The sequence below is a fragment of the Geotrypetes seraphini genome, chromosome 4 (assembly GCF_902459505.1).
Source record: "Geotrypetes seraphini chromosome 4, aGeoSer1.1, whole genome shotgun sequence".
Lineage (NCBI taxonomy): Eukaryota > Metazoa > Chordata > Amphibia > Gymnophiona > Dermophiidae > Geotrypetes > Geotrypetes seraphini.
The window spans coordinates 220,109,440-220,132,827 of NC_047087.1; the positions used below are offsets into that span (position 1 = coordinate 220,109,440).

At 41.0% G+C, this 23,388-nt stretch overlaps 1 protein-coding gene across 2 annotated transcripts in view; it reads left to right on the forward strand.

The window, feature by feature from the left end:
- The window catches only part of RASGEF1A (RasGEF domain family member 1A), a 374,005-nt gene that overhangs the window by 295,234 nt on the left and 55,383 nt on the right, over window positions 1-23,388 (forward strand). The window contains exons 1-2 of one of the 2 annotated variants that reach the window (XM_033943510.1): window positions 2,019-2,229; window positions 14,751-14,930. In XM_033943510.1, coding sequence (XP_033799401.1) covers window positions 2,206-2,229; window positions 14,751-14,930 — 204 coding nt within the window. In that variant the 5' untranslated portion in view covers window positions 2,019-2,205. Of the gene's footprint in view, window positions 1-2,018; window positions 2,230-14,750; window positions 14,931-23,388 lie in introns of those variants that run through there. The other variant, XM_033943511.1, reaches the window with a different exon arrangement.

A 23,388-nucleotide genomic window follows, 5' to 3' on the forward strand; every position in this document is an offset into this window, starting at 1 on the left:
TATTCTCATTAAGGCCAGTACTGGGCAGACTTGCACGGTTTTTGTCTGTGAATGGCCGTTTGGTGGGGGATGGGCTGGGGAGGGCTTTAGTGGCTGGGAGGGTGTAGATGGGCTGCAGTAGGTTTTAACAGAGATTTCGGCAGTTGGAACCCAAGCACAGTACCGGGTAGAGCTTTGGTTTCTTGCCCATAAATAGCTAAGAAAAAAAAATTAAAAATTTAAATTGAATCAGGTTGGGTAGACTGGATGGACCATTCGGGTCTTTATCTGCTGTCATCTACTATGTTATTATTTGGAACACTAATAAACACAAATAAAAGGACCATTTTAGTACGTTGTGGGAAGCACTAATGCAGTGTATTGCAAACTGTGCGCTCCGGCAGATTCCAGGTGTACGCAAGATGCCGGCGAGGAGAGGCACAAGTGCCGGCTGACCGCTTACAGGATGTGCCTCTCGCAGCGAGGCACACCCTGCGGTCAGTCAGCCGGCGCTTACGCCTCTCCTTCTCACTGGCACCTCTGCTCCTTCTCCTCACCTCTCCTTCTGCAGCACCCCCCCCTCCCCCGAGTGGTAACAGGAGGCTCAGAGCCACAGCTGGATGATATTCAGGCTTTTCTGGGTGCCCTCCAGTCACAGCCCTGAGATTAGCTTAAAAAGTTTGCGACACACTACACTGTATGCTTGCCACATCTTAAAAAGCATTACTTTGGGGAGGGGGGGGGGCGTACTCAGGTGTCCCTTGGTAGTTTTTGCACGTGTGTGCTATCCACATGCCAAAAGCTAGTTTTAATTTTTTAGCTCTGGGGATGGCTCTTAGGCATGTTAAGCAGTGTTGCCGCACACTAACCGATTAGCATGTGGTTAGCGCATGAGCCCTTACCACCTAGAAAACAGGTGAAATGGTGAAATCAGTGCGTGCTTTCTCCAAAAACTTATGATTAATATATAATAATAATCTTTGCTCAAAGTATAGAATCCATATTATGGTTTGAGTACTCTGAGCACCTATACAACTTTTGAATTTTAGAAGAATCTCTGAGCCTCAGCCCCACCGCCTCAAAATATTTTCATCGCGGCGAGCTTTACGTGGTTATTTCCTCATTGGCTCATTCTATTTTCTATCATTTTTCTTTTTCCTCAACTATTTCAAAAGTGCATTGTGCCTTATACTATTGCACACTTCCTTATACTTTATATCAAAGTGCTTAGTGCTTACTTATTTCATCAACCTTATTTTATAAATAAATAGTATATATAAACAGATCAAATAACTTAGCTTTATATCATTTTAATTCATCTAGCTTCATAAACCTTCAACAGGTTTATGAAGCTAGATGAATTAAAATGATATAAAGCTAAGTTTTATCTTGTTGGGCAGACTGGATGAATCATACAGACCTTGTCTGCTTTGTTATTTATTTTTTGCTTCCAAAATGCTTTACATATTAATTTCAAACAAAAGAAAGAAAGCTTTATTAGACTTTTATATTCATTACAAAACAGTAGTTTTTAGCACTGTTCAATGCTCAAAGGAATTCTATGAGTGTTGGAGCTGTTATCCGCGCTAAAAAACGCACTACGGTTTTGTAGAAGGGGGGAGGTATTTTTTTAGTGGGGGGCGGGTTTTGAAACCCTTTTGAAAAAAAAAAGGAAAGCCCAAGGAAATTTTGTATCCAAATGTACACAAGGTTTGCTTTAAATTAGTTACCGATCAAGGGTTGTTTGGTCCCAACAACATCCCCTCCCCCATCTGAGCGTCAAGAAGAACACAAAAATAAAACAAACCACTTCCCTCCACAAGTTTTTTCCTGCGGTAGTTGGAGCGCACAGTGCAGGCGCCTCTCCATCTGTCACGGAGCATCGGTTCCGAGGGGCGGGGCCGCAGAGCGCCCGAGCCTGTTTCGCCGCTCTCTCGACCAAAAAAGGAAAGGGGCGAGGCTTGGGGCGGGGCCGGGGGCGGGGCCCGCGTCTTATTTACTGCAGTCAGGGGCAGGCGGCCGAGGCGTCTTCGTTTGAATCTGGAGCCGGGGCGCTGACGTCAGCCGGGGCGGGGGGAGCTGCGGGGCTTTGTTTGAGCTCCGATCGGGGAGCTCTGCAGATCAGACTTTGGCGGGAATAAGAGCTACGGGCCAGAGGATTTTACTGTCATCTGGGCAGTGGATGCTTCCTTGCTGTGTGATTCTGCGAGAAGTCTATGCCTCTTTATGTACATGGTGCAAACGATGAGGGTGAGGACTCCTGCGCTTGGTTACTTGCTGCCTTGATGCTTTTGTATTAAAAAGGAAATAATGCTTGGGGGAATACTGTGTGTGTGAGCAGCGGCGAATAACTCTGATGAGCAATCGTTAGCATCTCAGTAACCCTTGAGAAAAAAAAAAAAGAAAGAATAGAGCACTTTAAGTGACTTCTGATCGCAAAGAATTGGCATTGATTGGAAGCAGCTTCTGAGCGTGAAGAATTGTTTCTGTCGGTTCAGTTACAATCTGCAGCGTGCATTTCTTGGGCATTGTGGATACATAAGTAGAATATGTTTCTCTTGGACTCGGGATACGGATTTGAATAGGTGATTTGAATGGCAGTGGTACGCTACCTCTTGTCATGTTTATAATATCAAGCGAGCGATTGCATATTCGTTTTGTAACCTGCTTCAATAAATAAATATCACACGCCTTGAGGTTCTACTGAAAAAGGTGTGAGCTAAATCAAAAAAATTTTTTTTTTTAAAAAGTATTGGCAATTTTAAGTAAGTAAGCATATGTGAATGAATACATACAAACAAATGAAGGGCACATCTCAGCTGACCTGCGAGGAGGAAGAACCTAGAGGTGTATTTTGCCAAATTTCAGTCGCAGGCGCGCAGCCGTCGTCATTTTCAGCAATCCCAACATCTTACCTAATGGTTTTGGAAGGGTAGCTCAGCCCTCCGGGCGTTTTGGATTCTTACTGTTTTGGGAGTCTCATAAATCCTTTTTGAACTGGAGACCTAATTTACTGCTGAAAGGATAGGAAAGAACCATTTGATCCCTACAGTCCTTATATTCCGTTGGCTTGCCATCTCAATTTTTTCCCCCTTTTCTTTAGAGAATGTCCTTTCCAACGGATAACTTCGTTTCTAGCAGAACTTCCTTCTCAGGAAAGGCACCGAGGAGGGTTCAGCCTTTTCATCAGCTTGTGAGGCAAGCTGTTTTCTTGAGCCTCATCAGGCAGTAGGGACTAGGGAGTTAGGAGCTGATAATTAAGTACAGAAAAAAAAATAAAATATATATATATATCATCTTACACAGAACTGCTGTTTGCCAACAAATAAGAGAGAACTTGCATAGGAAAGAAAACATGGGCATTAGAACTATGTGCTGAGAACTAGCAAAATCAGAATTCAAATCCCACCCATGCTTCTTGTGACTTTTTAAGCCAGTCACTTTGGGCTCCTTTTACGAAGCCGCGTTAGCGGCTTTATCGCCCGCGCATTTGTGGCGGGCGCTAACCTCCCGCGCTAGACGAAAAACTACCGCCTGCTCAAGAGGAGCCGGTGGCGGCTAGCGCGGCCGGAAAATTAGCGCGCGCTATTACGCGAGCCCTTTGTCATCGTGCCCCAGGTACTCACTTAGATTGTCAACTCTTTGGGGTAGATAGAGACTCGCTGCCCTGGAATGTAAACAGTCTTGTAAGCCACCCATAGTACTGTTTGGATAGATAGACAATTTGAGGAGAAAGATTCTGCCTCTGATTTGCTGCCAGATTAGAGGTGCACCTGGCAGTTACTAAATAAAGCAGTGATTGCATATTCGTTTTGTTTGTTTGCTTTAGGGTTACTGTATGAAAGGCTGGAATAGAAAGTGCAAGTTTGTTAATGCAGGGTGGGAAGGGTTGATGAAATAAACCAGTGCAGCCTGTTTTAATGTACAATAGGGAAGCTGATTTAAATAAAAGGATAGTTCCTCCAGTGGGGGAAAAGGACAGGTTTCAAGAAAAAAAAAGTTCATGGCTGCATTCTGATGAGTTCATCAAATAGAGTTCTGTAGATTAAAGCCTTATAAAAATATATATATTTTTTTTAAAAGGATATGATTGGGATAGGAAAACCAGATAATAGCCATTTGTTTAATTTGTCAAATTACCACAGCTCTTCCTCGGGGTTATTTGTGGTCACTTTGCAACAGCACGCTACCTTATCTTGCTCTCAAACTTGCGGCCCGGGAGCCACATGCAGCCTGCCAGGTACTATTTTGAGGCCCTCGGTATTTTTTTTTAAATCATAATCACAAAAGAAAAATAAAAGTTTCTTGATCATGTCTCTTTAGCTATAAATTACAATATTATTATTAAGACAGCCAAAAGGAAAGATTTATAAACTATATAGAGTTTTATCTCATGCAAAATTGTCATTTCTTTAATAAGGCATTAGCTATTTTTTTTCTGAGGCCCTCCAAGTACCTACAAATCCAAAATGTGGCCCTGCAAAGGGTTTGAGACCACTGCTCTACAGTCGTCTTTCCCCAGTCAGGATGCACTGAGAGCCTGAACTTGTCAGCTTGCAGAAATTGTGCAGTGCTGGTCCTGGCTAGTGCTTGAATGGGAGACCACCGGAGGAGACCTCATGGGCTCCAGGAGGCGATGACAAACCACTGCAGCCTCTTGCCAGCATTGTTAGCCACCATGGTGGGCCACGGCTGTCTGTAACTAGTGAGTCCTCTCCACCACCACGGTCACATCTATTGCCTTGTAATTTTGTTTAGAAAATGGATTTCCATTAAACCCTCTCCGAAATGTGCCATTCAGAGACGAAAGGCGTATAGACCAGATTTTTAAACAGTTTAGGCTGATGCACAGAAATGTCTCTGAAAGAAAGGAATCGGAGGGATCACTATCACAAAAGTTTGCTCCTTTCCTTCACTGCTATCCTGGCAGGAAAGTGTAGGATATTTAGAACAAATTGTGTAGTGTGTAATATGGAATCTAGTGCTTCTTTCTAACCACAGCAAGAAAAACCCAAACAAAACACAAAAACCCACTGCTATATGTCAGGTGTAAATATGCCTCAGACGAGTGACATGTTTGGTAAACTGTGTGCACAGGAAGTGCCATTTGTTTTTATGTTGTGTTCTGATTCCTCTGTCATTGACTGGAACCGCCTTTAGTATCATTTAGACATCTGGTCATTACTAAGAACATAACAATTGCCATACTGGGACAGACCGAAGGTCCATCCAGCCCAGTATTCTGTTTCCAACAGTGGCTAACCCAGGTCCCAGTTCCAAGTAGCAACATTCCAGAGCTGAGATTGTGATGTCACAATGCCTCATTCCACCAATGCCTAAGAGCCAACCTCATCAGTGATGTCATAATGGCTTGATTGTCCTATACTTGGCTCACATAGGAGCTTCTATACTGGGACAGATCGAAGGTCCATCAAGCCCAGCATCCCGTTTCCAACAGTGGCCAACGCAGGTCCCAAGTACCTAGCTAGATCCCAAGTAGTAAAACAGATTCTATGCTGCTTATCCTAGGAATAAGCAGTGGATTTCCCCAAGCCATCTCAATAATGGCCTATGGACTTCTCTTTTAAGAAATTATCCAAACCTTTTTTAAACTCCGCTAACTGATTTCACCATATTCTCCAGCAACAGATTCCAGAGTTTGATTACACGTGTGAAGAAATATTTTCTCTGATTTGTTTTAAATCGCAAGTCCCCTAGTCCTAGTATTTATGGAAAGATACAGCATGTCATGGTGGGGGGGGGGGGGGGAGAGAGAGAGAGTGAAACATTGTAGCTCGCTGGTGTATTGTTTTGAAAACAAATTGTTCATCTCATTAGTATTTCAAGAATTATACTAATTAACTTGTGCTAAAAGATTTTTTTTTAATGGCACTTTCTCTACATGACAGTGTGTGTGACACCTGCTGTTTAGATGGGCATGATGTTTCTTATCATTCTGTCTTGGTTTGCAGATGAGTGAAAGTTCTCTCCTTACAAACATGTACATATGTCCTGTTGCTTTTGTGCTTCCCATTAATAACTGCTTGCTACTTTTATGACAGGGTAAGAAGGGGTGTTGATTCTGACCCCAGCATGTCTTTTAACTTTAGTAAAATGTTTTGAAATGAAACTTACAAACATTAACTCCCTCCAGCTTTTCTTCAAAACTCTACAAGGGGAAAAATTGCTCCTGAAATTTTATTTTGACACCATTCTGGAAAAGTCTGTGCTTTTTTTCTAGAATTTCCTGAAAGTACCAGGTAGAAAAAAAAAAAAAACCTGTCACAGCTCTCATGAAAGCACATTTCTGGTCTTAGATCTATTTATAAAATTTGTCTTCCACCCCCCCCCCCCCCCCCCCAGTAGTGTGCTGGATTTAAATTTTTTTTTTGGTTGTAATGAATGAGAGAGCGCTTCTGGGCAAGAAGCAATTGGTTTGAATAGACATGAATGACAAACCTACAAGGATAGTAGCTGATAGTTCAGATCTAGCTGAATGGAGGAGATTGGGTTGGTTTCTTTTTTGTTTTTTTATAATTCTTTATTGATTTTTAAACAAGAACAGTGTTATATAAATAAAAAAACAGTATATTATTGCATTCAGTCATAACACTAATATCTATATAGATAACAGAACTATCATTCAATAATTACATTATTTTGCATATAGTAATAACATAAGAACCAAGTAAATAATATAAAATGAAACCAAGTTACCTAAAATGTCATTATCAATATTTCCTCCCAACCCCCCAACCCCCCACCCTCCCTGGAAGTGTAAAGATAAATAAACCAAGAAAAAAGTAAGACAAAATACAGTATTATATTTGTACAAATTGGGTTGGTTTCTAATACTGCGTGTGCTGTGTAGCGACTGGTCCTCGAGTGTAACATCTTGTATATCTACCATGAACAAATGTAGAGGGAGGAGTCAGGGGATGAAGCATTCTCTCTGCCAAACAAATGAAACCTTGAGCAATGAGGTGAGTTTATTACAGGTTGCCTAGGTAGCGCATGCAAGCAGGCCGGGCCTATTTTTTTTTTGGGGGGGGGGGGAAACCAAACCTGCACTAATGGCCATGCACTAATTGGGAAATTAGCATATGACCATTAAGGGAAAACAGGAAATTTGAATATTTTATAGCTTCTCTAAGGGCTCCTTCTACTAAGCCGTGTTAGGGCTTTAACGCACAGAATAGCACATTCTAAATTGCCGTGCACACTAGACCTTAACGCCAGCATTGAGCTGGTGTTAGTTCTAGCTGCATAGCGTGTGTTTAGTGCACGCTAAAATGCAGTGTGCGCTAAAAATGCTAACACAGCTTAGTAAAAGGAGCCCTAAAAGTGGCCTCAATGTAAGAGAGCCTCATTCAGCTAATACTGCAGTCCACTTTTTTTTATTGCAGCTTAGTAAAAGGGCCCCAGAGCTTAATTTTTAAAAATAATGAGGTCAACATACAGCAAATATTTTTAAACAAATAAAAATCCTTCAGTTAAATATATTTTCAGCTCAGCAGCATGATCCACGCAAGTATTGTAGATTAAAATTTAGGGCTCCTTTTACAAAGGTGCGCTAGTGTTTTTAGCGCACGCACAAGATTAGCACATGCTATAGCGTGTGCTAGTTAAAAAATTACTGCCTGCTTAAAAGGAGGCGGTAGCGTCTAGCGCGCATGGCATTTTAGCGCAAAAACCGCTAGTGCACCTTTCTAAAAGGAGCCCTTAGGTTCTGGACCCCAGTTGGCCCAGTTAGAGGCAAGGCACTGGGCTTTTTATATCATAGTCGCTGCCTTCTGGAACACTCTGCCTTTTACAATTCACAATGAGATGTCTTTGAAAAACTTTAAATCTGCGTTAAAAGCTTGGCTTTTTCAGCAGACATGTGGCATATGATTGGTTGCAGTCTGGTTGCCTCACCTAGGGTTACCATAAGGCTCCAGGAAAAAGGAGGATGGATTGAGATATTACATTGCATTAGTGATTTTTATTCCGCCATTACCTTGCAGTTCAAGGTGGATTACAGAAGAGGATTTCTGGATATCCGGGCTTTACTTACATTAAAGCAATGGCAGTAAAGCCCAGGGGTCTCAATCCATCTTCCTTTTTCTGGAGCCATATGGTAACTCTAGCCTTACCAAAAATGTATGTGAAATTTTGTTTAAGGACTCTGTGTGCTGTTTCAGTGTGGTTGACAAACTTTCCTATTTTTAATAATTTTCAGAAAAAAATATACTTCTCTTACAGGTTTCCCTGTCAGGAATAACTTTAGACTTTACTCTTTCTTATTTTTCTGAAGTCTCATCAGTTATCTGTAGTTCTTTTTTTAACTTAAGACGTATCTGTTCTATTTGTTCAGTTCTAACATCTTCAGCAATTAACTTCTTGGTTCATTCTCTTGTAGTAAGTAGACTAGACTATTGCAATTCTTTGTACAAAGGTATTGGGATAAAATAACTTAAAAGATTACAATTAGTTCAAAATACTACTATAAAGTTGATTACAAGCCATAGGAAATTTGTTCACGTTACACCTCTTTGAGATCGGTACACTGGTTATCCATTTCTCATCATATTATTTATAAAATACTTTTACTAGTTTTTAAAATTCGTGCAGCAGATGCTCCTTCTTATCTGGGTTTTTCCCAGGTACTAATGACCTGGATTGGCCATCGTGAGAATGGGCTACTGAGTTTGATGAACCCAGTAAGGCTATTTTTATGTTCTTAGCTATTTAACTCCTTATGTTTTCTCTAGAACTTTAAGATCCAAATAATCAAAATCATTTGATGGTCCCTAATTTCAGAGAAATGTTCTTGGATACTGTGCGTAGTTCAGTTATTTTCTGTTCAAGGACCGGGATTATGGAATTTACTTCCTCTTCATCGTAGACTTCAGACCTCTCTTACCCCCTTTTTTACAAACGTGTGCTAAGCTTTTTAGCGTGTGCTAAACACACACTAAATGCTAACGCAGGCATGTTATCCTATGGACGCATTAGCGGCTAACACATGGGTTGATTTAGCGCGTGTTAAATCCGCACTAAAATGCTTTGTAAAAGAGGGCCTTAATCTTTTTTTTTTAAAAAAAGATCTTAAAAATCTTTTTTTGTTTTCAGATGCTTATCTTTAAGTTCTTCGGAATTATTTTTACTAGATTGTGAGCTGAACACGCTAATCGGATTGAGATTTAGACCTTTCCTTTCCTTATGTGTTTCCCAGTGTGTATTTGGGTTTTTTTTTTTTTTTTTTGTTGTTGTTGTTGTTGGTGGTGGTGGTGGTGGTATTTTTTTTGCTTTACTATCCATTAATGTACTTTGTCCCATTTTCCCTCACATCCATGTTGTGTTTTTTTATACACTCCCCCATTTTTAAAAAATAATTTTTAGAATTATATTGAAAGCCGCTTAGATATTTTATGATTAGCAGGATATCAAATTTTAATAAATCTTGAAAACATGGTCAACTGTGTCGCTAAAGCTACCTGAGATTCATCTTAAAATATAAGCTAGTCTGCAGGGCACTGACGGCTGAATGTCATTAAACTGTAATTTTTTTTGGCTTTGTAGGGCAGCAATACTTGTTAGCATTAGGCATGATGAAAGGTGTTCTCTTCTGAAAATAGCAAAGCTACATGCCCCTTTCATGAGACAGAAAGGAAAAACAGGGAGATGACAGAAACCTGTATTGTATTTAGTCTCCATGCTTAATTAATCAGGGAGTTAAAATACATTGTGGGATGTGCTGCATTTTGCCTTCTGTTACATAAAATCACATCACCTGGCTGTTCTTTGGGGACCTGTCGCCCATAACTCACCTGGCACATCTGCCTGAACAACAAACGCAGAGGGAAGGGGCAGGTGTTTTCTTCTACTAGACAAATGACGTCTCAGATGGCAAACCTACTTTCCCTAGAGGGGACTGGCAGGTACCAATCTGTTTGCTTGTAGTCCTGAGCTGCTTACACAATGTTTTGTTTTCTAAGAAGAAACTAAGTTGCAGCCTTGGCCTTTGTTATAAACTTGAGTTGGCAAGTGGGATATTCTATCAGCTGGTAAAACAAAGATCCGTCCCTTGACTATTTTCTATGGCTACTATTGTAGCACTGTTGTATTAAAAAGCCAAAGATATCATTTTTATATCTGATTTTGAAGCTCATGATAGAAATAGGGCTCCGAAAATGCCTTACTGTACTGGCTCATGGTAAAAGATTGAAATGTGCAAGCAGTCAAATACCTATTTAGAAGTAAAATCCTGAGCTTTACCTCCGGTGGTACTGACAGTGAATAAATCTACTCCTAACTCCTCTCACCTTGGGTTCTGCATCCCCAATCCTATGTGTCATGTCTGTCTGTTCAAGTTAAATTGTAAGCTCTTCTGAGTAGCGACCGTCTACTAAATGCCAAAATGTACGCCTCTCGGCCAAAATGCTAAAATGTGTGCCTCTCAGAGCTATATAAGTGATAAACAGTAGTAATAGTAGTACTCTATGAGGAATTAATCAGTTATGAGCTCAAGAAAATGTTTGTTTGGCTCAAACCAGGATGGAATATGAGGGGGGTGCTGAAAAGTTCTCAGACCAGCCAAGAAGAGAATGTGGATATGGTTCAATCAATGATCTGAAACAATGTCAAAATATAGAATTTCATTTCTGCAAATTGGCACTTAACGAAATAAGATAACGCTCTTCTCAGCTACAGTAGCAAAATAACGCTCAGAATTTAGAAAGTTGGTTGGTTGAGCTGAGAACTTTTCAGCACCCCCTCATATAGCTCGTCAGAATATTTACCTTAATTTCTTTTCATTGAATGATGTCTTCATGAAATCCTCAAACTCTGATAGTAAGCTCTGAGGGCTTGTTTTCCTAAGCTATTTCCCCATAGATTCAGAATGGATAAGGCAACACTTTTTGTGGATTTTGGACCTATTGTTTTACTCTGGCCTTCAAACTGTAGAGCTAGCAGCAGTAGGGGATTATGGTTTCACTGAAAATCACCAGGTCCTTAAGGTATTAAAAGAATTTCAGAAAGAATGCTGTAGCTTGGTGAGGCATCAAATTTGAATGCAGCAGCTGCACATAGAGCAGTCATTGCTCAGCAAAGAGGTAATGAGGCTGCACATTAATTAAGATGAGTCTGGCTAGTTTGCAAATTTACAAAATGTACTAGAAGCTGGATAGTTTCAGAACTATATTTAGCACTCACATCATCATTCAGTGAGAGAAACTGTCACTTTATCAACACTCCACCCTCCAGACTTGCTATTTTTAAGGCAGATTCCGCAGATGGGTCTGGAATGTTCCTGCATAACTAGTTACATAATGGGGTTCACGAAATTGTGCATCATTATGAGCAATCTTGTTTTGCTGGGACAGGTGGCGATCCATTCCATTCCCAACAGTATATGGTAACATATATTTAAAAGTTTACACTGTACTGTAAATTAACTTTTCAAGTAGTCTTAAGTGCTAATTTGTGGTGAGTAGGTAAGTATTGATCCTGGATAAAGACCTTGGTGTATTATTAGATTTTTCACTTTAGTTATGTCATATTCCTTTAATTGGCGTTAACCAGCAGCCTCAATTTTGAAGCTGGAGTGGTGTTCCCCTGTGCGGTAGGTGAGAAAAGAGGACAGCATTGCACTTTGGACACCTACCTACTAGTTGCTCATGCTGGGATAATTTTCTGAGAAAAAACAACACTGGTCATTCTGTTTCTGCTGGAGGCCGCGTGCCAGAAGCAAGAATTAGCGATAACACGAGCAATTTGGGAAACCAGCCCTCTTCCCTTTGAGAGTTCAGGAAAGTTCGTTTATTGGTTTAGCAGTGGCTCTTAATTGTCATCCCGGAAGGCTTATGGTTAAGATAGCTGTCCAACTGAATAAACAACTGAATTTGAGAGCCACATGTAGAAATGTCTGTTGGCGCCCCTTTACAAAGCTTAAAGATTTCCAGTCAGGAGCCTTTGTGTGAATTCAGTCTTGAAAGCTATGCAGTGTGACATTGGAACAAGCTAGCTGAAGTAAATCCTTCAACTGTTGCAGGTCAGCCTTGTGTTCTTGCTTATATTTCCTTGAACATACCAGATTGACTAGATCAGACACAACAAGGCTTATGTTATTTTAATGGTTTGCAATTACTTGGCATTGCAAACTCGAGTCCCATTCCCTGTACATTCCATCAGCACACTAATGTAACAGGCATGCAATCACTTACAGGAACGTGATCAAATTAACTGAATGGTTGGTTTAGCAGAGTGACAGCTGCGGAGGTGAGGAACACTGAATTACTTAATTCGTAGGCCAATAAAGAGGCAGGGGAAGATGGCAGTTCCACCAAGGTCACACCCAGCCAGGGAGCGGATGGCATAAGCAAGTCTGGTGCAAGGGTATTAGATGCCCCAGGTGAACTTTCAGCCTTTTGTCATTATCAAATGACCTTTAGGTCCTTGACCTCCCCCTTCCTCTACCTGAGATTATCTGAATTAAGTTCAGCAGTCATGATCAGCCTGACATCACCCCTCCCACATTAAGTGTATAAAAACAAGTGCAGGGCAATTTTATAAAATATGTGCTAATAACAGATACAGGGCAAATAGATATGTAATTCATTAGAAAGATGGCAGTTACATGCATATATGTACAATACACTTGTAAATGCCACAGTTTCCCTTAAATGCTTATTCTGTAAATATGTGTGTATCTTACATACCATACATACATACATACATATATATATATATATATATAGGCAGAGTATGGGCAGAGCATAGGTTGGACTCGCACTTGTGTATGCAAGTTATATAAGTTTATGCGTCTCCATCAGTTAGATACTTACACCACCTCTGTTGCTAAGCGTAGGTGAACACAACTGATTTATAGGCTTGTATTTTCACTCTTACACTAGTATATATATAGAAATAAAACAACAAAAAAAAAAATCCCAAAGGAAATAAGGTCCTTTAGGATTGGACTCACTTGTTGCTTTTTTTGATAAGTTTTCGAAGGTAACCCTTCAGATCAGAAATAAGCAAATGTTGACAAATATCAGTATATATAAGGAAAACAAGAAAGCATTTTGGGTTAGTTTCACAGGAAGAGTGAGGGTGAGTGGGTGAGCAGGAGACAGAGAGGTGACAAAGCAGTAATCCATAATTGAAAGTAGACACCTACGTTCCTTTGTAGAATAAGAGCCTACCAGGTGCCCTGTTATAGAATTACACCTGAACATGGACCAGTATACTTTTTAATATTAAAATTTGCCCTTATTATGACCCAAGGACATGGCTATATATTCTGCTAAGTGTTTACCCTCCCTTCAGATAGTGTGTGTGTGTTTCAAGTTCAAGTTTATTGATATTTTGATATACTGACCATCACAAGTATCTGGTCGGTTTACAATAATAAGAGATAAAATTATGTATTAAAAAATTGTATATATAAAAAACAAAAAAATAAAAATTGGGGGGGGGAGTAATGTCGATACAATGACTTGATTACAAAAAGTATGAAACATAAGGAAAGAAATGGGAAGGGAAGGTTTTTAAATTACATTGAATAAATAAAAATAAAATGAGGAAAGGAGGGGAGGATGAGACGAAAGGATAAAATGGGGTGTTGCTTCCTGGAAGCGTTTTTGTTGTCCTGTTTTTATGTGGGACTTCAGTTGGGATTTTGACAAGCATCTTTAAAGAGAAATGTCTCGAGGAGAGTTCTGAACTCATTTAGAGAATTTTCAGAACAAAGATTCGATGGCATTGCATTCCAGAGAGTGGGCACGACAACTGAGAAAATAGTGTTTCTAGTATAGTTAAGTCTTTAATGTGCTGATGGTTCTTTGAGTTCAAGTCTGTCGGGGTTAATTGTTTTGCTTTGATCTCGGCTGCTATTTGCCACACCTTAGAAGCTGCCACCTTAGGTGTCCATCTAATTTGCCTATTGATTAAGTTGGCCAGGGACATAAGAAAATGGGAATCCTTAGACCATATCCTATACTTGGAGCTGTCTGGCCCTTTTATATGTGATAAAAGTGCTCTGGGTCAAGATGTAAATCAAAGTACTCATTTGCCTTTAGTGCAGGGGTTCTCAGCCCAGTCTTTGGGGCTCCCCCCCCCCCTCCCAAGCCAGTCATTTAAATGTGCATGATATAGTGCATGAAAACTTATTTCATGCATATTCATTTTGGATATCCTAGAAAACTGAGTAGCTGGGTGTGACCTGAGGACTGGGTTAAGAACCCTATTTTAGAGTCTTCAAGTTAAGACTCTCTCATTTCCTGAAGTAAATTCCCCACCATAAAAATATGCAAAGCCCACATGTGCTAAAAGAAAAATATGTCTTTGCCCTATTAATACATAACTGTTTTTCCATTCCAGTAATCGTCAATAATAAATGACCAACCTTTCGTTCTCTTAAGAGTTGTTTAAATAGTCCAGTTTTACATTACAGCTCTCATTTTCAGAATGGATCCCACTTGTGAAAACAGAAGAGGGATTGCTAGACAGCACATCGCTACCCCGCACAATCTGGTATCCCACAGGCTGTAGAAATGTCTTGACTAAGCTTTACAAGTGCACTGAAGAGCTGCTTTGAAATGTGTCTTTTCTGTACATTTGAAGCCTTGTTGCCATAAAACTTCAGAACTGTGGGTGTGGCAACATGTGGCTCAAAATGTTGATTTTACTGCAACGTAACGTCTCCAGTTGTGTGATTATATATGCTGAAAAACTGAATCTTCCACAAGGGTTAGCTGACAAGCTGTCATTTTTTTTCACCGCAGGAAACTATGCCCCAGACTCCAATATTTCCCAGCATGCTTGGTTCCAGTTGTAGTGGACAAGTTCAGCCAGATATGGGGGAGCGGTGCGCTGACCTGGTTTATCAGGATGGGAGTCTAGTCTCTGGATCGTTGGAGGCTTTAATCGAACGGTTGGTGCCAACTGTGGACTATTATCCAGATGTAAGTAACCTATTTCTTTCTATTTTGAAGTAGCACAGAATCAGAATCAGTGTACTGTACATGTGATTGTCTAGTCCAGGGGTGTGTAACCTTGGACCTTGAGGACTGCAACCCAGTTGGGTTTTCAGGATTTCCCTAATTAATATGTTTGAGATCTTTTTGTATGCACTGCCTCCGTACATATGCATTGTAGAAATTCTGAAAATTTTGACTGGGCAAGGGCTGAGGTTGGATACCCCTGGTTTAATCAATATCCCTAAATTTGGAATAGAGGATACAATACTAGACACATAATGATGGTTATTTTAGAAGCCCCTTTTGAATGTGCATAAACCATCATTTAGATGTGTATTGCAAGCAACTTTATATAGTAATTTAAAAAGCCAGAATATGCACATCTAAATCGCAAATACATCGATATGGTAAGAGGTGTACGTCAGGATTTGCAGCTTCTCCTGGAAGTATCTAGGTTATTTGAAGGTACTTCAGTTTTGTGCAGCACTCTCTCTTGGAGGGCTCAGGGGAGGTCACCTTTGTAATCCCCCATTGTTTTTTTGTTTCCTCTTTGAAAGCAGTACAAACAAATGACATCAAGCTCTGTGACAGCTTGGGAAACACAGATATGTAGATTTCTCAAATGGCTGATAAGCACTCGTATATGCTCTGAGATACCAAAGCAACCAAAGAGGGAATCCAAAGAGCAAGAAAAGAGCTAAAAGAAAGCACCAGGTGCGTCCAAGAGTAGATGAATGTTAAATTTTAGTTTGGGTCATGGCATGAGCAGTGTTTTGATGTAGTGCCTGCATCAGGCATGGTAATGCAACTCTTTGTAGATACTATCAAGAGCTGTTGATAAGGTGATTGCCACTTCTTGTATGGTGATGAGCTTATCAAGGGCTCTTGATAGTATATCACCCAAGTTGCATTATCACAGTTGACCCCCTGATGCAGGCACTATGCCAAAACACTGCCCATGTCATGACCCACCTTAAAGATTTGACGTTCATCCACTCTTGGAGGCCCCTGGTGCGTTCTTTTGGATCTTTTGCTCTGAAATACCAACATACGTGTATTTATACCAGTACATTGCTGTGTTAGGTCCCATTGATATTTTACCATAGGCAGCGGAACACTTTTTTTGTTTTTGGGGGGAGCCCAAAATCTCTGCCCAAGCCCCAGCACAATTCTGTGGCATGACGACTCCCCCACCTACCTTCCCTGGTCACTGTAATTTTAAATCTTCCGGCAGCCTTCGCGCAGAGTCAACGAGCAGGCCTGCCCTGGAAGTCTTCTTTCTACAGTGACGCTGCGTGGCAACTGCCCGCAGATTTAAAATTACAGCGGCCGGGAGGAGATGGGTGGGGGAGCAGAGCCATAATTGACTCTTCCAATTTTGGGGGGAGGCCATGACCCCTATGGCCTCCCCCCCATTCCAATGCCTATGTATTTTAGACTTTAAATACTTGTAAAATGGGTGTTCCTGCCGTATGTAACCACCGCATACACACCCATTCCTGCATGCATTTTAGAAACAGGCTCTATGTCAACAGATCCTGTTTGAAAATGCCAACAAAAACTGACACATCCCGACCTGGGTGTCTCAATTCCTATTTCTAAGTTCTGTCTAAAATGAATCTTACTGTATTTTTACTTTGACTAAATGTTTAAACATCAGACATTCTATGCTAACTTGTGGGACAACATGTTCCTGAAGTTGAAGTGGCCTGCTATTTTGAAAACCTATGAAGCCGTGAGAAATTGTCACAGTGCTACAGTTCCTGGAATCTGTCTTTTCCTAATGCAGCCAAGATTAGTTAGCAACTGTTCTCTGCCCTAGATAAATAAATCTCACCAGCTATAATTCCATGACTTGTTTTATGCATCCTTTTGTTGCAAAAGACAAAAGAGTTTAATCAAATTCATCTCCTTCGCACATTTTGACTGCTTACTGCTGGCCACAGTCTTGTTTTTCTGCAATAACTTTTTTGTACAGAGGCAATATTTTATGACCACAATTCCCTGCTGTCCAGAGCCAACAACTGTTTTGGAACATAAACTAATGTTTGGTCTTTATTTTAGGAAGACATGAGAATTTGGCTGGTGATCATTTAGTGACTGTTTCACTGATATTTGAAGTAAAAATTGAACTTCTTGCTGACTGTGAGGTCAAGTACAGTATTTGTTGCAGGCATTGGAATATATTGATGGCAAAATTTCATGTAAATATAGGTGGGGCACTGGGGGCAATTTACAGTAAACTCAGTTATCCGGCACCCTTGGGGATTAGTAAATGCCGGATAACTGTAGTTTCTTTAGAGTTACTATAAAAATAGTTATGTCTCCCTTCCTTCCCACTTCATCCCCCACCCCCACTTGTAGGTCCAGCGTCTGTTCCTCCCTTCCCACCCTCCTTTCTGGTCTGGTCACTTTCTCTCCCCACTTATGGGTCCAACATCCATCCATCTCCCCTCCCCTGCCCTTCACTCTGCTGATCTTCCCCCATACACACTTATGCTGCATCCCTCCCCCCACCCCAGTCTCCCCTCCCTCTCTCCACGCAGGTCTGGCTTCCTGGGCCCCTCTCACTTACCCAAAGCAGTCCTGACCTGCTAATCCCCCTCGCTCCCTCCCGCCCTGAAGCAGCAGTGGTCCTGACCCTCAAACCCCCCTCCTTACCCGATGCAGCAGCCAATCAGCAGAGGCAGCGCTGTAAACAGGCTGTTCACAGTATTGGCAGCCATTTTCTAAGAGCAGATGCATCTGAGTAATCTGTGACTATTTTATGGTGTTTTAAAGGTATTGTTTCATTTAGTGGGAGGGTCATCCACTATCAAGAGTGACTTGACTCCTAAGACAGGTTTTGCAGCCGAAACACGGCTCGTGTCAAGTCACTTTATCAAATAAAGACTTTACATTGAGCATTTGATTTCCTCAAATATCCTTTCTGCCATCAGTAGACAGTCGTCTCTCCTGAAAAAGGTTGAAGGGCTTCTTAGTGTAGGGTTACCATATGGCTCCAGAAAAGGAGGATGGATTGAGACATCCAGATTTTACTTCCATAGCTTTCAATGGAAGTAAAACCCTATGTCTCAATCAGCCCTTCTTTTTCTGGAGCCCTTTGATAATCCTATCTCAGTGCTGGCATGGGTCCGATGAGTTTCCTTGTTTTGGTGATTGCATCCTTATGTTTGAATGAATTGGAACAATTTGTAGAGCTACCTCAAGGCTGTGCTGCATTTATGAGCAGCTCAATAACACTGTTGATTAAGTTATTACTGATGTCTCCTGTTCATTTTTAAGTTTATATAATAGGAAGTAATATTTAAAAGAATCTCTAGGCATGACTGCACCTAAACCTCTTCCCAGACCATGCCTACACTTAGTTTGCATAAAGGTTCATTCTTTTATATATTTAATCCATAGGTTAATTGTGTGAAGGCCCTTTAATATCCATAAAACAGGGTTTTACATGCAGAAAAAGTTCATTAAAGTTCCCTCTTTGCGGTTAGAGTAAAGTAAGATAGTAATTTTCTGAGGAAATTAGGACACACACTTTTATAATCATAAAAAGCATCACACCACCATAGACACTGACAGAGAGAGAGAGCGAGCAAGGACCCTATAGGACAGGGGTGTCAAAGTCCATCCTCGAGGGCCACAATTCAGTCGGGTTTTCATAAGAACATAAGAATTGCCACTGCTGAGTCAGACCAGTGGTCCGTCATGCCCAGCAGTCCGCTCACGCGGCGGCCCTCTTGTCTAAGACCAGCACCTTAACTGAGACTAGCCCTACCAGCGCACATTCTTGTTCAGCAGAAACTTGTCTAACTTTGTCTTGAATCCTTGGAGGGTGTTTTCCCCTATAACAGCCTCTGGAAGAGCATTCCAGCTTTCTACCACTCTCTGGGTGAAGAAGAACTTCCTTACATTTGTACGGAATCTATCCCCTATCAACTTTAGAGAGTGCCCTCTTGTTCTCCCTACCTTGGAGAAGGTGAACAACCTGTCCTTATCTACTAAGTCTATCCCCTTCAGTACCTTGAATGTTTCGATCATGTCTCCTCTCGGGAGAAGAGGCCCAGTTTCTCTAATCTTTCGCTGTACAGCAGCTCCTCTAGCCCCTTAACCATCTTAGTCGCTCTTCTCTGGACCCTTTCGAGTAGTACCGTGTCCTTCTTCATGTACGGCGACCAGTGCTGGACGCAGTACTCCAGGTGAGGGCGTACCATGGCCTGGTACAGCGGCATGATAACCTTCTCTGATCTGTTTGTGATCCCCTTCTTTATCATTCCTAGCATTCTGTTTATCCTTTTTGCTGCCGCCACACATTGTGTGGACGGATTCATCGACTTGTCGATCAGAACTCCCAAGTCCCTTTCCTGGGAGGTCTCTCCAAGTACCGCCCCGGACATCCTGTATTCATGCATGAGATTTTTGTTACTGACATGCATCACTTTACACTTATCCACGTTGAACCTCATCTGACATGTCGATGCCCATTCCTCGAGCTTGATTTTGTCACATTGCAGATCTGACGGCAGTAATTTACAATGAATGGTGACTGCCAACATGTTTTTTGGGGGAAACTAGCACTACGGATGAGGTCATAGTTCAGCCTCACCTCCTATAGCAGGGGTGTCAAAGTCCCTCCTCAAGGGCTGCAATCCAGTCGGGTTTTCAGGATTTCCCAATGAATATGCATGAAATCTATTAGCATACAATGAAAGCAGTGCATGCAAATAGATCTCATGCATATTCATAGGGGAAATCCCACACTTTCCTTGACACTTTTTGTTTCATTTCATATCATTGATGCGAAAAGTGTCAAGAAAAGTGCAGAATAACTTGTAAGTTACATGGCTCCACATCATTCTCTTCTTAGTTGGGCTGAGAACTTTTCAGCATCACCTCGTATTGTGATGTCATAATGCCTCATTCCACCAATACCTAAGAGTCAACCTCATTGTGATGTCACAATGGCTTAGTTTCCCTGTACTTATGCCCATTTGATAGATGCATTTGCCTCATTGAAATGAAAAGTGCAGAATAACTTGTAACTTTCATGGCTCCACATCATTCTCTTCTTAGCTGGGCTAAGAACTTTTCAGCAGCCCCTCATATGTTACAGTGCTAATCAAATACTCAGCAGCACTAACTGGATATGTCCTCTGAACAGCTTGGAAGTATCAGACCATCCTGGGGCCATTCATGTGTGGAGCTTGGGTGGAGCCTGAGGTTAATCAGTTAGCCTCAATATTCAGACCCCCAATCTGATAATTATCACTATTTTTGTATTACTTTAGTTCATTTGCTCTGCTGTTTATCTTGTTTATGCATTGTTTGTTTTTCTTTTGCTACTTATTACATTACATTACATTTGTGATTTCTATTCCGCCTATGCCTTGCGGTTCTAAGCGGATTACAGTTATAAGAGATCAGGACATTACCGAGAGAATTACATTACAACGATTTAAGTAAATTACATGTTGTGGTATAGAAATACAAGTATAAGATATCTGGATTTATCGATAGAATAGCTTGACAGGGTTCAAGTAGTTACAAGGTTCAGTGGGGAAAACAATATAGGCAACTGAAGAAAGATACCTAACTTTGAAGGAATCAGTTGAGTGGATACCTAAGGGAGATGCTTATTTAGGAGAAGGTTAAATGGATACCTATGGGAGATGCTTATTTAGGAGTTTGGATATTTTTGGTAAATGAGGTTCAAGGGGATGACTAGTGTGTTATTTGCTGGGGAGAGTGCATGTGTGATTGGGGAGGGGAATATTAAATAAGGACGTGATTTTTGAAAAGAAATGTTTTGATTTCTTTCCGAAACACTTTGATGTCTGTTGTTTTGATCATCAGTTTGGTGATGGTGGGGTCAATTTTCGCTGCCTGAGTTGCTAGAAGGCTGTCGTAAAGTTTCTTATGTCGGGTACCATTATGAGGGGGGAAGGTGAAAAGATTCTGAGTTCTTCTTGATCTGGGTAGTCGGTAGCGGCAAAGACGGTTGTTCAGGTAATTGGGGGCCATACCATGGGTTACTTTGAAAAGTAAGCAGTAGAGTTTGAATTGAGTTCTTGCTTTTATCGGAAGCCAGTGAGAGTCTACATAGGCGGGTGTGACGTGGTCGAATTTGCTGAGCGAGTAGATGAGTCTGATAGCTGTGTTCTGAACGGTCTGTAGTTGTTTTATCATAGTATTTGGGCAAGGTAGGTAGAGGCTGTTGCAGTAATCTAAGGAGCTGAGTATGAGGGATTGTACAATGATCTTGAAGTGTTCTTTGGAAAATAATTTTCTTATTTTTCTTAGGTTTTGCATGGTGAAGAATGCTTTTTTTATGGTTTTGTGTATTTGTGTTTGCATTGTGCAGCCTCTGTCTAGGTGTGTTCCCAGAATTTTGAGAGTGTTCTGTATTGGATATTTGATTGTGTTTACATCTAGTTCTGTTAGTGATGGTTTTTGTTCCTTCTCTAGTAGTAGGAATTTGGTTTTCTCCGCATTCAGTTTTAACTTGTGGTTCGTCATCCATTTTTCTACAGTTTCCAATGTTGTTTTCAGGCGTCCGTTGGAGGTGGGGTCTTGAATGTCGAAGGGGAGGAGGATGGTTATATCATTATTAAATGATAAGAGATTTTGACAATAGTTGGCTATCAGTTTGGCAGTCTGATTATCACTACTAACTATTGTTAAAATCTATTTGATTATTTAATAGTAATGAGTAACAAAAGAGAAATATACCAATACATAACACAGAGCATATGAACTAATACAAAAGAAAGCAATAATTATCCAGTTGGTGGTCTGAATATCACTGCTAACTGGATAACGTTAGGGAGGAAAAGAGGGTGTCTTGATTTCATCCAGTTAGCGATCTCAGCAAGGCCGCTAAACTGATAGCATCGCCAGTCAGTACTGAAGCTGGATATTTGGTGCCAGCCAGGATATTGCCATGATTATCTGGTGTTATTTTAACCACAGCAGTCAGTGTTTAAAAAAAAAAAATATGCAGATTACCAAGGGCTGAATATCTCACCCCTTGGATTACAAAACCAGATGTCTACGTATAAATACCCATGAACAGTTCCTCGTAGCTACTGTGTTTTTGAGAACAGTAAGAGGCATTCACATATCTGTGTTGCGAGACTCTGTTTTTAAAAAAGGCTATCATCGCTGTCCCTCGGAGGAAAACTTTTCCAAATCGTACAAGGGAAAGTCCAGTAAATTTCCATCTCCGATAAACCTAAGCACCGAGTGACCTTTATTTGCCTTATGTCAGGGGCAGACAGGAGCTGGTGGCTTTTTCTCAAGCTCCCATTTAATCCTGAACGCATGCTTCTTTCTTCACATGGAGAATGCCTTGCTCAAGAAGCAGCTTCTGGAGGTTAGGAATGGAATGTTCTCTGCCGCGTTCATATCTGAGGAAGCATTTAGATAAATATTCCACAAACAAAACGTTCCAGATTTGATCTGTTGCAGCATGAGAAAGTGCCACCCCCCCACCCCTATACCACAAACATTCCTCTCTATTTTTTAAGTAAGAAGACAGCAAGCTTCTTTTGCCATTGAGCAACACTCTTCTGTCTCTGGTCTTGGATCTTTTTTTTTTTTTTTTAATTGAAGATGTTGCCTAGCAACGTGTGTCGGCATTAAAGCTTGTCACCTCCTTTTTCTCTTGTAATGCACAAACCTCTTTTATGCTGGGATAAGTCAGAATGCTGCATTTTTTTTTTTCCTCGTTTCCCAGAACACAGTGGATTGTGTGAGATTCACGGTGGATGGGCCCCCAACTCTCCCCATGACCTATAGTGGGACTTTTTTTCTTTGTTGAAACTCTTCTTTGGATAGTTGAATATTTCAGTCTTAAGATGGACATATGGCTGTGCCCTGATCTAAGAGCTTTTTTGCTGATAAAATGCCACTTGTTCACCCTTTTCAGATCCCAGTGGCATGTCTCTGGTACATACTTTTATCCCGTTTAGGATGTGTTGTCTTTCCCAAGCAAATATGTCTTTTAAAGGTGAAACTAGTTCAGATTTCCACAAGAGAACATTCACATGCACATGAAGGTTTTTCCACCATCGAACTGGAAAGAGGTTGCGAGAACTATTTTCTCTATTTACTAAACTATGGGCTCCTTTTACAAAGGTGCGCTAGCGTTTTTAGCGCACACACAGAAAAATTACCGCCTGCTTATAAGGAGCCCTATATCATAACCTATTTAGAGGAGAAGTTATCAACGTGGGTCACCTTTAAGCTGTGCTATGCTACTGTTAACTCTAGTTATTAGTAACTAAGGCCCTCTTTTACAAAGGTGCGCTAAGCGTTTTAGCGCGCATTTAGCACGCGCTAAATCAGTGCGTGCATTAACCGCCAACACGTCCATAGGATGACATGCACGTGTTAGCGTTTAGTGTGTGATTAGCGGGTGCTAATATTTACCGCGCACTAAAAA